Below are 12,146 nucleotides of genomic sequence, written 5' to 3'. Positions count from 1 at the left end.
AGTGATCAGCTTCCGTCATCCCGAACTGCACTGCTTCGTGCCTAATCCACAGGAGACACAGATTGCTAAAAGCACTCCATCACCCCAGCTCGCAACATAGCTGCTACTAATGCAGTTCTTATTGAACCAGATCTGTATCACTTCATCCCTTACGGATGCCTGTGCGGCTGTTTGACATGGGAATGCAGTTTGGGGCTCCCGAGGTGCTGCTGTCAACGACAGCACCTTGTAAAGCAAACACCCCCCACACATGTACTCGTAATCTCGAGCTCTCGTTAATGATTACACTTTTTAATACAGATGATAATGGACAAAACTGTGTGTGTGACTGTACCTGCACTACCGGTTTCCTGGCGCAGGGCAGCGTCAGGGACAGACTACATTTCCCAGGAGCCTGTTGAGCAGGATTCTCTTGTGTCACTGCAGAAGGACCTTCCAGCTCTGCAGGAGCCACTCGGGCTGCTGCAGTTCCTGGTGCTGGCGCTGGAGAAACATGACCTTCAGCAATTTATCTCCTAAACGACCCAGAACTGAGCTGTGCTAGGGTCTGCTCTCGCTCCAGACAGACCCTGGGTGGCTGGTGAGCCTCGGTTCATGTGAGATGCTAGATGTCACCTGCAGAAGAAGAGAAGAGCTTACCTCTTCCACAGAGGTGGCCCCGAGCCAGCAAATTTGCTCTGTCAGCCTGTGCAGCGGCTGTGGCAGAACTAGGTACAACTCATCCTGATTTTCCGAGAGGGAAGGGGGTCAAAATTTACTTACGGGGGGCAGGGAAAACGTCAGTCCCCGGCTGCCTCAGTGTTCTGCTCCAGCAAATCTGTGCATTTCACTGTGATCACCGTGACTTTTCTGTAATCTAAGCCTTGCAAGTGCTTTATGTCACCTGAGTGTGGCTGGAGGGCAGGTTTTTCAGGATGAAATCTTTGCCAAAGGACTGCAGTCATTAACACAGAACAGTTGTGACTGGTTTAAGCTTTGCTGTTGCTGGGTTTCCAGGAAAAGACTAGAGGCAGGGAGATCTGTTGCCTAAGTTACTAGCAAGGGCTGATTCCTTTAGGAATTTGCTTTTCATAGTTAATGGAAATTAATCAAACAAAAATTGACTCTTATATGACTGGTTACAGTGGAGATGGCTTTAAAAATGGAGCTGAAAACTATTTGGTGAAACGTGGGATAGAAGCACTGTGGCATCTGCATAGCACTGCTTTGTGATCAAGTAGCTTATTTGGGATATTTTTCAGCATGCTTTATTTCTACAAGCTCTTACAGGCAAACCTGTTACGTTGCTCTAAATGATTTGTAACTTCTCAATTTTCTCTAATCTTTTAACACGAATACCAAACCTAATGCACAAATAGACTGTAAACCTGCTGAGGCTTTGAGCATTGACTGCGTTCCCCCAGCACATGAGTCCTGTTCTGGAAGGACCCTGGTGTGTTGCTCAGGAATCACACCAAAGACAACCCCTGCTCCTGGGCAATCGCCACCTGAGACAGCCTGGGAAGGTCTCTCATCCAGAGAGGAACTCCCAGCCTGTAACTGAAATGAGGTGCAGCAACCATGTATCCATACTGTTTCAGGAGCAGCCCTGGGAAGCTGAAATCAAGTTGGACCTACTTCTCTGGCCAGCAGTTATTTCAGTGAGAGAAATAACAGGCTAGGTACGATTTTAGTCTCTGAATCAGAAAAGCAGCATGTTTTAGGGTGGTTTGTAGGACAGCTTTGTAGATAGGTTTGTAGGTGAGCCTGCATGTGTATCTGCATTACAATGGCCAGTGTGGGGTTGTTCCTGACCTTAACGTGCTGCCTCTGTGCTGGGCAAAATTGGAGAGGCCCCACGAACGACTGAGAGATTTGACTGGTCTTTATTCAGGGGGACTAACAGGAACAGGATTTTTAATCATGAGTCTCTTGGAAAGTACACATACTGCATAACACATCTGCAAAATGAAATGCGGGAGAAAGACTTGGTGTTTGACGGGAATGTAATCTGGTTACTCGTGCCCAGAGCTGCTTTTAACAGATCTTGATGTGAATCTTCTCCCCTCCATGAATCTCCTGCACTCATTAGGTATGGAGCCTGATGCCTGTGGTGCCTGCAGGGTGTTCTGGTGCAGATGTTCTCAGTGGGGGAGGTCTCCCCACAGCCACACTCATATTCATATGTGTTCCCTGCCCTTTCTCCTCAGTGACATTTCCCCTGGATCTCACGAAAACTCGGCTGCAGATCCAAGGTGAGGCTGCTGTCCGTCGGGATGGAGCTGCGTCCGGCCAGGCAGCCCCGTACCGTGGGATGCTGCGCACGGCAGCAGGAATCGTGCAGGAGGAGGGATTAGGGAAGCTCTGGCAAGGAGCCACGCCAGCCGTCTACCGCCACATAGGTGATTATCTGCTTGTGATGGGACAAGTGTGGGTCCTGCCTTCTGTGGCCAACAGCCTTTTGAAGTGAGCTTGACATATCTCTTTGCATTTTAGATGTATCTGTGATATATCTTCAGTCTAGCCTGCAATCCCACTTTGAAATATATAGGGGATTTTGGATCAATATTGTTTCTTCCTTCTCTCCTTATGCCTTATTCTGGCTTCTGGGAAAACAAAATATAATTTCCCTGTCATCTTTGCTGGAAGGCCTTGTGTATGAAGCAAAACAGGCACCTGTAGTCCTCAGAACCACAAATATCTTATACTTGAGGGAAGTGGGGACGGGCTGGGAAAAAAAGATAAGGTTGCAAGCACTAGGGAAGAATACAAGTTCTAGATGAAATGCATTAGGGAGTTGGCCACAGGTAAAAGTTTTCTGTAGTTTATTTGGAAATATGGTGATAGCAACAAACCTTAAAAGTATTTGTGGGACGCTTTGTGTTTGGCATCAGCTGAGGGGGAAGCAATGCAGTCACATCTCCTTAGGATGAAGGCAAAGCCATGCTGCCTCCTGGCAGACCCATGGCTCAGCCAGAGAGATTCTCTGATGCTGAAACGTTCTATCTGTAGCACTGATACCAGGTAACGCCCTCACAAACGTGAGGGCAGTGACCAGCTGACCCAGGTGAGATCCAGAGTGTCTTAAACCAATCTCTTGATGTCTCTCTCACAGTGTGACCTCCAGAAATGGCAGACCCAAGAACTGTCTCCTGCTTTTGTTTCCCACAGTGTACTCTGGCGTTCGGATGGTTGCTTATGAACATCTCCGTGACTCTGTGCTTTGTAGGGCTGAGGATAAAACCTTTCCTCTCTGGTAATGTTGCATATTTATGCATATTTATTGCTTGTTTGGGGGTTGTCCTCACTGAAGGAGTCCTGCAGACAAATCTTGGGTCCAAAATGTATCTGGTTTTAGGATGAGATTGAGAAAATCTAATACAAAATACTTGCCATGGCTGGTGCTTCAGGAAGGGGGAACTATGGATACTACTGATATTTCTGGTTTTACTAAAATAAATAGAACCAGAAAATGAGCACAACCCAATTAGCAGCAGTGAGAGATAAAGAAAAGTCTTATATATCAGCAATCACCTTAGAATTTCACACTGGCATTCAGCTGTAGTATGTGGAGCATCATCCCTTACTTGTGTACCTTCCCATCCTGCCTTTAAACCTTAAGCGAGGAGCATAATGCAACCTTGATTTTTTTCCCCAGGCAAGTTTTAACCCTTTCTTAAAATTGGCAGAAATATTACTGATTAACAACCTGCAGTCACCACAATTATTACCTTCACTTTGGTCATTAGTATATGGAGCAACCATTTACACATGTTCCACCTGGGTCATGCTGCTGAACTCTGCAGCTCAAGCACTGTGATTTTTGAAGATTTTCAGTTTATTCTGGAACACAAATTTCCCCCTGTTTGGCAGGAAAGCTGTGGTTGGAGGCATGTCTGCAGGTGCCATCGGACAGTTTTTTGCCAGCCCAACTGATCTGGTGAAGGTGCAGATGCAGATGGAGGGAAAGAGGAAGTTGGAAGGAAAGCCGTTACGGTTGGTTCCTCTCAGAGATGGTGGTTTTTTTCCTGTTACTGATCATGCTCTGGCCCAGAGTGTGGTTCTCTCTGTTTTCTGCCACTCCCTCTCCCCAGCTTCTCTTTGCTTTTTCAGGGGGAGAGCAGTGCCTGGGAAGCACACAATGGCTCTGGGCAGTGAACGGGGTGGGGGACATAAGACTTTCTCCTTATCCCATTTATACTTGCCTTCCTTATTCTGATTTATTGGTCCCAGAACCACAAACTCTCACCTGTCCTCCGTGCTGCAGCATGTCCAGGCCACCATATTTCCATGGGGAGGGAAGGATGCCTTCTAAAGATGGTAAGCTGGAAGAAAGGATGAGGGAAATGGCTCATGCAGGATGCACAGACAGCAGGGCTTGAGACCCTCCTGCAAATAGCAGGACACGCTGCTCTTTGCATCCCAAACTGCTGCCATCTTTTGGTGTCTTGTACATTTACTACTGCAACCCTGTGTGGGATCAAAGGGTTGTCTGCTGTTAGAGATCAGATCACTGCTTAGCAAGGCAACTAGTATGTTTGGTAAAATATTGTGGCATAGAAGTCAAAGATGGATCAAAAAATGGATCCAGAGGGCCAGATCCTTGCAGGTGTAAATCGCATAAATCCTATGTAAGGATCTGGTGCAGCAAAGTACTGGAATATGCAAAGATTTCTCTGTATCTGGGCTGTCTACCTACTAGTTGCATATTGATTTCAGGTTTCGGGGTGTGCACCATGCATTTCTGAAGATCCTGTCTGAAGGAGGAATACGGGGACTTTGGGCTGGATGGGTGCCAAATGTCCAGAGGGCTGCTCTGGTGAACATGGGAGGTAAATGGAATAACTTGGTCTGCAGCACATAAGGCCACACATAAGCTTTAAGAAAGGAGAGTCTTAGTGTCTTGATTACCTACACTAGGGACTCTAGAGCTCACTGCAGGTGACCTCTGCCTTGTGCACCTGTGTTTCTGTCCTGTGGAAATCAAATTGCGTAAAAATAACAGTTTGTGCCTCAGCTTAAGGAAAGGTGATCCAGGTGCTGAGGGGATCCCATGGCCAGCAAAGCAGGAACCTCACCAGGCTACAACCCAGCCCCCAGCACTCAAGGTTTGCAGAGCAGAGCCAGTGAAGGCAGCGAGGCTTCACCAAGATCCAGATCCTCAGGGAAGTGTGTGGTGATGAGACAAGTCTGAGGCCAAGCCCGGAAGCTGAGTCAGCAGCAGGTCTGATGAGGGTCACCCAGACACAGCTCAACGATCACCTCTGAGGTAAATTAGAGCAGATGGGAACAAAAAGGAGAATCATAGAATCAGCCAGGTTGGAAGGGACCTCTGAGATCATCAAGTCCAAGCTTTGATCCACTACTGCTGTGGTTACCAGACCATGGCACTAAGTGTCACATCCAGTCTCATCTTAAAAACCTCCAGGGACAGAGAATCCACCACTTCACTGGGCAGCCCATTCCAATGCCTGATTACTCTCTCTGAAAGAAATTCTTCCTAATATCTAACCTAAACCTCCCCGGCACATACCCTCTTGTCTTACTGCTGGTTGCCTGGGAGAAGAGACCAACCCCCACCTGGCTACAACCTCCTTTCAGGGAGTTGTAAAGAGTGATAAGGTCTCCCCTGAGCCTCCTCTTCTCCAGGCTGAACCACCCCAGCTCACTCAGCCTCTCCTCATAGGATTCAAGTCCATACACCAGCCTTGTTGCTCTTCTCTGGACCTGCTCCAGCCCCTCAATATCCTTCCTGAACTGAGGGGCCCAGAACTGGACACAGCACTCCAGGTGTGGCCTCACCAGTGCTGAGTACAGGGGAAGAATCACTTTCCTGGACCTGTTGGCCACACTGTTCCTGATACAGGCCAGGATGCCATTGGCCTTCTTGGCCACCTGGGCACACTGCTGGCTCATGTTCAGCTTCCTGTCAATCCAAACTCCCAGGTCCCTTTCTGCCTGGCTGCTCCCCAGCCACTCTGTCCCCAGTCTGTAGCACTGCAGGGGGTGTTGTTGTGGCCAAAGTGCAGGACCCGGCACTTGGCCTTGTTGAACCTCATCCCACTGGAATCAGCCCAACTCTCCAGCCTATCCAGGTCCCTCTGCAGAGCCCTCCTGCCTTCCAGCTCATCGACATTCCCCCGCAGCTTAGTGTCATCTGCAAATTTGCTGATGATGGACTCAATCCCCTCATCTAAATCATTGATAAAGATATTAAACAGAACTGGGCCCAACACTGATCCCTGGGAGACACCACTAGTGACCAGCTGCCACCTGGACACAGCACCATTCACCACCACTCTGGGCCCACCCTCCAGCCAGTTCTTAACCCAACAGAAAGTGCCTCTGTCCAAGCCATGGGCCGCCAGCTTTCCCAGGGGTATGCCGTGGGAAACGGTGTCAAAGGCGTTGCTGAAGTCCAGGTAGACACATCCACAGCCTTCCCCTCATCGACCAGGCGGGTCACCTGATCATAAAAGGAGATCAGGTTGGTCAGACAGGACCTGCCCTTCCTAAAACCATGATGGCTGGGTCTGATTCCTTGTCCATCCTATAGGTGCTGTGTGATTGCACTTAGGATGATCTGCTCCATAACCTTGCCAGGCACTGAGGTCAGGCTGATGGGCCTGTAGTTTCCTGGGTCCTCCTTCCGGCCCTTTTTGTGGATGGGTGTGACATTCGCCAACTTCCAATCGTCTGGTATCTCCCCAGTGAGCCAGGACTGTTGGTAGATGACGGAGAGAGGCTTGGCGAGCTCTTCCACCAGCTCCCTCATCACCCTTGGGTGGATCCCATCTGGTCCCACAGACTTGTGAGGATCCAAGTGGCATGTGCTCACATGTCTAAAGACAGGACTTTGGTGCCACAATCATCAGCAGAACCCGGGGGCAGAGTGCCAGTTGTGCCAATGGGAGGAGTTGCACTGGAAATGAACATCCTATGCTATGAACAGCACAGACACCATTTGCTTCTGACAGTATTGTTTTTTCTCATTATCCTCTCTACAGATCTGACCACTTACGACACAGTGAAACACTTCTTGCTTCTGAACACGCCACTTGTGGACAACAGTGTGACTCACAGTGTTTCCAGGTGCTGCATTCCCTGATTACCCCTTTTCCACTGTAGAGCATTTCCAGTTTCGCTGTCTTTATCTGCCTCTCTGTGTCAGCAGAAGCCTCTATTCTTCAATTTTGATACTGCTGATAAAATGTAACTTTAGAATTTTATTTTTTTTCCTGAGAGAGCATCACTTTACAAAAGACACAAGAGAAAGGATGTGCAATTATTGCTACAAAACTGCCCTCACTACAAGTGCCTTGCTGGTGCATTTAAACACCTTTGCTCTCATCTGTGGGGGCACAGCCATATAACCCCTGCAGAACAACCTCTTTTACTCCCTTAAATGATGAAGAAATCTACTTTATAGAAACAATATAATGAATTGCGTGTTGTAGGTCCTTCATTCCTGCCTCAGAACAGTACACAGAGGTGAGGGCAGCTGGGAGGATGTCTCAGCAAGAGCAATACTAGCAAGCCTTCTCCCAAGCCAAGTTTATTTTACAAGTTATTATTCATGATTTTATGATAACTGTTGTAATATATCTCTATTATAAGAACTGGAATCACAATGCTACAGTTGTCATGATACATCTTGGTTTCTTCTTTAAGTATCTGTTGCTGTTGGCAGTGTCTGTTCTGGCCTGGTAGCGGCTGTTCTGGGAACTCCTGCTGACGTGGTCAAAACCCGGATAATGAACCAGCCGAGAGACAAGCAGGGAAGGTGTGGGCACTTCGGAGACCAACTTTTCAGAAGCAAAATGAAAACCCTAAATCTCACCGATTTCACTGGAAGCAAAGTGCTAAGTTTATGATTTGCTCTTCATCTTTCTGATGATGATTTTACTGATTTAGTAAATGTCTGCAGGGTGTTGTTGTGATGGCCACCTAAGCATAGCCAGTTACTCCAGTGGATTTCAGTTCTGATTAGATTCCAAGGAGCTTACAAAAGAGCTTTTGCTTGTAAAGAAATATCAGCAACAAATTATTTTTATGAGGGGGATGTGATTTTTTTAAAATTGCACATTTGTAATCCTAACACTGTTTATTTTCCTTGCACATTCCCAGGGGTCTGCTATATAAGTCTTCCATGGACTGCTTGATTCAAACTGTCCAGGGTGAAGGGTTTATGTCTCTGTACAAAGGCTTTATACCAACCTGGATGCGAATGGTATGTGCCTTTTAACTCTCTTTACAAGAACAACTAGCATTAAAATGTGAGGAGTTTCTTCCTCAACACTATTTGAGTCTCTCAGTTTCTTTAATTGCAGTTAGCATAGCCGAATGTAGTGCATTACACAGCTGCATGTAGGGTCACTTCTCTCATGTTGCATTTTATACCTCTTTAATTTGGAAAACATTGTCCTGCTTAATTGCTAGCCAGTTTCCTTTCTTTTTTTACAATTTCAGGCTCCCTCCTTTCTCCCTTCCCCAAACTCTCCAATGCTCCCTTCTTACTCCTAGCCCTGGAAAACCTTTGCATGCCTCATACTTTCATTCCTCTTTCTCTCTTGATCCCAGAATTACTTTCTTCTCCATCCTGGGTCTCATTTTCACCCCTCTTGTATTCAGGCTGGCAACCTTTCTCCTGCACGCTGCTGGGCTGTTAAAGCTCCAGCTCTACAATTAAGCCAGGTAGCAGTAACTGGAGCCTGGGAACTGGAACTCTGCTGTTAGTTTGAGCAAAGGGCAATTCCTAAAAGCAAATTTACATGTGATTACCTTTTTTAAGTCCATAAGAATTAAAAAGAAATAATAAAAAAAAAAAAAACTCAAAAACAAGAGCATCTCAACTAAATGGGTGCAGGATATACATTTTATGCAAAGCAAACTTTGTCATTTTCTGATTAAGGTTTTAGAACAGGTAAACCCTTTAAAAAATTTAAAAAGCATTCAGCCCGAAGTAGCCCACAAGTATGAAACATTTCAGGTCAAACATTCATGAGTTGGCAAGCTGAAAAAAGAAAGAGGTTTAGGTGTCTTGTGAAGGATTTGGTAGGCCTAACCACATGTAATGTTACGATTTTTGTATGAAAGACAAAATCATAGAATCATACAATGGTTTGGGTTGGAAGGGACCTTAAAGATAAGGTTCCAACCCCCTGCCATGGGCAGGACACCTTCCACTAGACCAGGCTGCTCAGACCCCCATCCAACCTGGCCTTGAACACCTCCAGGGATGAGAAATTCACAACCTCTCTGGGAACCAATGCAACATGAGATTGAATTTAAGAATATAATTTTTTAAGAGGAGACAAGTTAATCTAATGGGTTTACTTATTGGATTACTTCTGTTCTAAGCCTCTAACTTCTGTGTTTGCTTTCACAGGCTCCTTGGTCGCTGGTATTCTGGCTTACATATGAACAAATCAGAAGGATCTGCGGAGTTAGTTCTTTTTAAAATCCTCAATATTGACAAAACAGAGAAGAATCAAAAAGCTGAATTCTTATTTCACATGGCAGTAGGATCCCACGTATACATTGCTTCTCCAAATCCAGTCCTTACTGGTTAGAAACAGCCGTGACTTAAGGACACTATTTGGTTGTCAGACTGCTAAATGAAATTTATATTATCTGCACAGACTAAAATTGTCACAATAATACTTCAACTAGCAGCCAGCATGAGCTTACTGAAACAGTAAACAGGGTAAAAGAAAAAGTCTACCAAGTAAATGGAATATAAGAATGTCTGCTTGTTGGACAATAGAGATGGTTCCTATTGTTAAGGACAAGAGCAGGTTGAAAACGTAGCACTGAACATCTTCTGTGGCTAAGCATCTATAAAATTATTTGGGCATTTTTGTTATTAATTGTGTTTGCACACACATAAAGAACTACTTCTTGTTAGTGTGATGCCTCAGCAAACCAAGCCTGTAGTACTAGGTATTGAAAAAGATAAAAGCAGTTTATCTGATTCTGCTTCCAAAAGTGGAAGGGTTTGTGTTCCTTTTACTTCCCAGAGACTGCCTGACCTCTGTACTCAACCATGAGTAGATCCATGATTGAAATGCAGTCCTGTTCCCAAGAAATCAAAAGCCTAGTTCACTCTGCCCCTCTTGAAGGACTCATGATACTCCAAGCTGAAGTATTTGTCCCATGACAGTCCCGGTGCTGATGTGGCAGACTGGGTTATTAAGGTACCACTTTTCCATGGAAATATGCACTCTGCCCACTTTAAATCTTGGTGGAAATACAACATTCTCTTTAAAACACAAAATGTTTGAAGAGGAGTGGTTTGTTTATTTTGAAACCTAAAGCCTTCCAGATTTCATAGGGAAGGAGATTAGTGCTGTTTGTCACTAGGTTCATCTTTGGCAATGAAGATGCAAAAATTCGCTATTAAAAGCCACCATTAGTAGATAGAACAAAGCTGGCTTTGATTTAGTAATATCTAATAACGGAATGACTGTGCAAGGCTTGGCTCTCTGAGTAAACACTCATGATTTCTTCTGGTCTTTGCAACCAGTGACTTCAATGTGCCAATTTCTCATTAAATAAAGTCTGGGCGTCTTTTGGCTTGCACTTATACTTTTTGATTTTATTGTAGCTCTGTTGTGGCTTTATGCATTTGGGGGTGTTGGAAAAAATTAATCTCACCATTATTAGGGAGTCACAGAATCACAGAATGGGTCAGGTTGGAAGGTACCACAGTGGGTTATCTGGCCCAATATCCCTGCTCAAGCAGGATTATCCAGAGCACATGGCACAGGATTGTGTCCAGATGGTTCTGGAATATCTCCAGTGAGGGAGACTCCACACCCTCTCTGGGCAATCTGTTCCAGTGCTTGGTCACTGCACAGTAAAGAAGTTCCTCCTCATACTTAGGTGCACCTTCCTGTGCATCAGTCAGAAGGTTTTCTTCAGAAATACTGATATTTTTCTAGTTGACACCCTGAGAAACTAATCCAAGTTCTTTTTGCCTTGCACACCATCACCAGCAATGACAAACCAGCAAAGCTGCTGCTTCAGTTACATCCTGAGGGGTCCTGCCTGCCATCTCATTACCCTGATAACCCTGCTGATGGATATGATGTACCTATTGATTGAGTTAGAATAAGTATTTTTATCATAGAATCACAGAATGGTTTGGGTTGGAAGGGACCTCAAAGCTCATCTTGTTTCAATCCCCTGCCATGGGAAGGGACATCCTCCACTAGAACAGGTTGCTCAAAGCCCCATCCAACCTGGCCTTGAACACCTTCAGCCTAAATCCAGGGAGACTGGGCATCCACAGCTTCTCTGGGCAACCTATTTCAGTATCTCATCACCCTCACAGCAAAGAACTTCCTCCTCATATCTAATAAACCTACCCTCTTTTATTCTGAATCCATTCCCCCTTGTCCTGACACTACATGCTCTTGTAAATAGTCCCTCTCCATCTTTCTTGTAGGTTCCCTTCAGGTACTGGTAGGCTACAACTAGGTTACCCTGAAGCCTTTTCTCTTCTAGTCTAAACAAGCCCAATTCTCTCAGCCTTTCCTCATAGGAGAGGTGCTCCGTCCCTCTAATCAACTTGGTGGCCTCCTTTGGATTCACTCCAACAGGTCGAGGTCCTTCCTGTTCTGGGGTCACCAGAGCTGAAGGCAGCACTACAGGTGGGGTCTCACCAGAGCAGAGCAGTGGGGCAGGATCACCTCCCTTGACATGCTTTGGATGCAGCCCTGGACACAAGGACCAGCTTTCTGGGCTGCAAGTGCACATGGCTGGGTCGTGTCCAGCTTTTCATCCTCCAGCACCCCCAAGTCCTTCTCGACAGGGCTGCTCTTGATCTGTTCATCCCCCACCTGAATTCGTACTAGGTGTTGCCCTGACCCTGGTGCAGCACCTTAAATTTGGTCTTGTTAAATCTTACAGGATTCCTGTGGATCTACCTCCCATGTTTATACAGGTCCCTGTGGATGTCATCCCACCCCTCAGGAGTGTTAACAGCACCACTCAGCTCAGTGTCATCTGCAAACTTGTTGAGGGTGTACTTGATCTCTTTGTCTATATAATTAAAGAAGATATTCACAGAAGTACAGAATATGTTGACTTGGCCCTGCACAGGACCGTCCCCAAGAGTCACACCACATGCCTGAGAATTATCATCCAAACACTTTTTGAGCTCT

General features: G+C 45.9%; 2 protein-coding genes across 7 annotated transcripts in view; one reads left to right on the top strand and one right to left on the bottom strand.

Annotated features, from left to right (window-relative positions):
* The window catches only part of LOC135412197 (24-hydroxycholesterol 7-alpha-hydroxylase), a 34,767-nt gene extending 33,986 nt beyond the window's left edge, over positions 1-781 (bottom strand). Inside the window, exon 1 of the mRNA XM_064650723.1 lies at positions 763-781. The gene's annotated coding sequence lies outside the window, so the exon portion shown is untranslated. The remainder of the gene's footprint in view (positions 1-762) is intronic.
* Positions 400-10,564, top strand: SLC25A27 (solute carrier family 25 member 27). 6 transcript variants are annotated; one of them, XM_064650728.1, is made up of 9 exons: positions 403-711; positions 2,190-2,381; positions 3,151-3,235; positions 3,853-3,975; positions 4,699-4,811; positions 6,987-7,071; positions 7,670-7,762; positions 8,107-8,209; positions 9,368-10,564. In XM_064650728.1, exons 1-9 carry the CDS (start codon positions 609-611, stop codon positions 9,437-9,439), a joined length of 969 nt encoding a protein of 322 aa, XP_064506798.1. In that variant the 5' UTR covers positions 403-608; the 3' UTR covers positions 9,440-10,564. The 6 variants fall into 6 exon arrangements, with proteins under 6 accessions (XP_064506800.1, XP_064506801.1, XP_064506803.1 ...); XM_064650730.1 differs by lacking the exon at positions 3,853-3,975 and having other exon boundaries at positions 400-711; XM_064650731.1 differs by lacking the exon at positions 2,190-2,381 and having other exon boundaries at positions 402-711.
* The last annotated feature ends 1,582 nt before the right edge of the window (positions 10,565-12,146 follow it).

This window comes from Pseudopipra pipra, chromosome 3 (assembly GCF_036250125.1).
Source record: "Pseudopipra pipra isolate bDixPip1 chromosome 3, bDixPip1.hap1, whole genome shotgun sequence".
NCBI lineage: Eukaryota > Metazoa > Chordata > Aves > Passeriformes > Pipridae > Pseudopipra > Pseudopipra pipra.
This window is presented reverse-complemented; position numbering and strand designations above follow the sequence as displayed.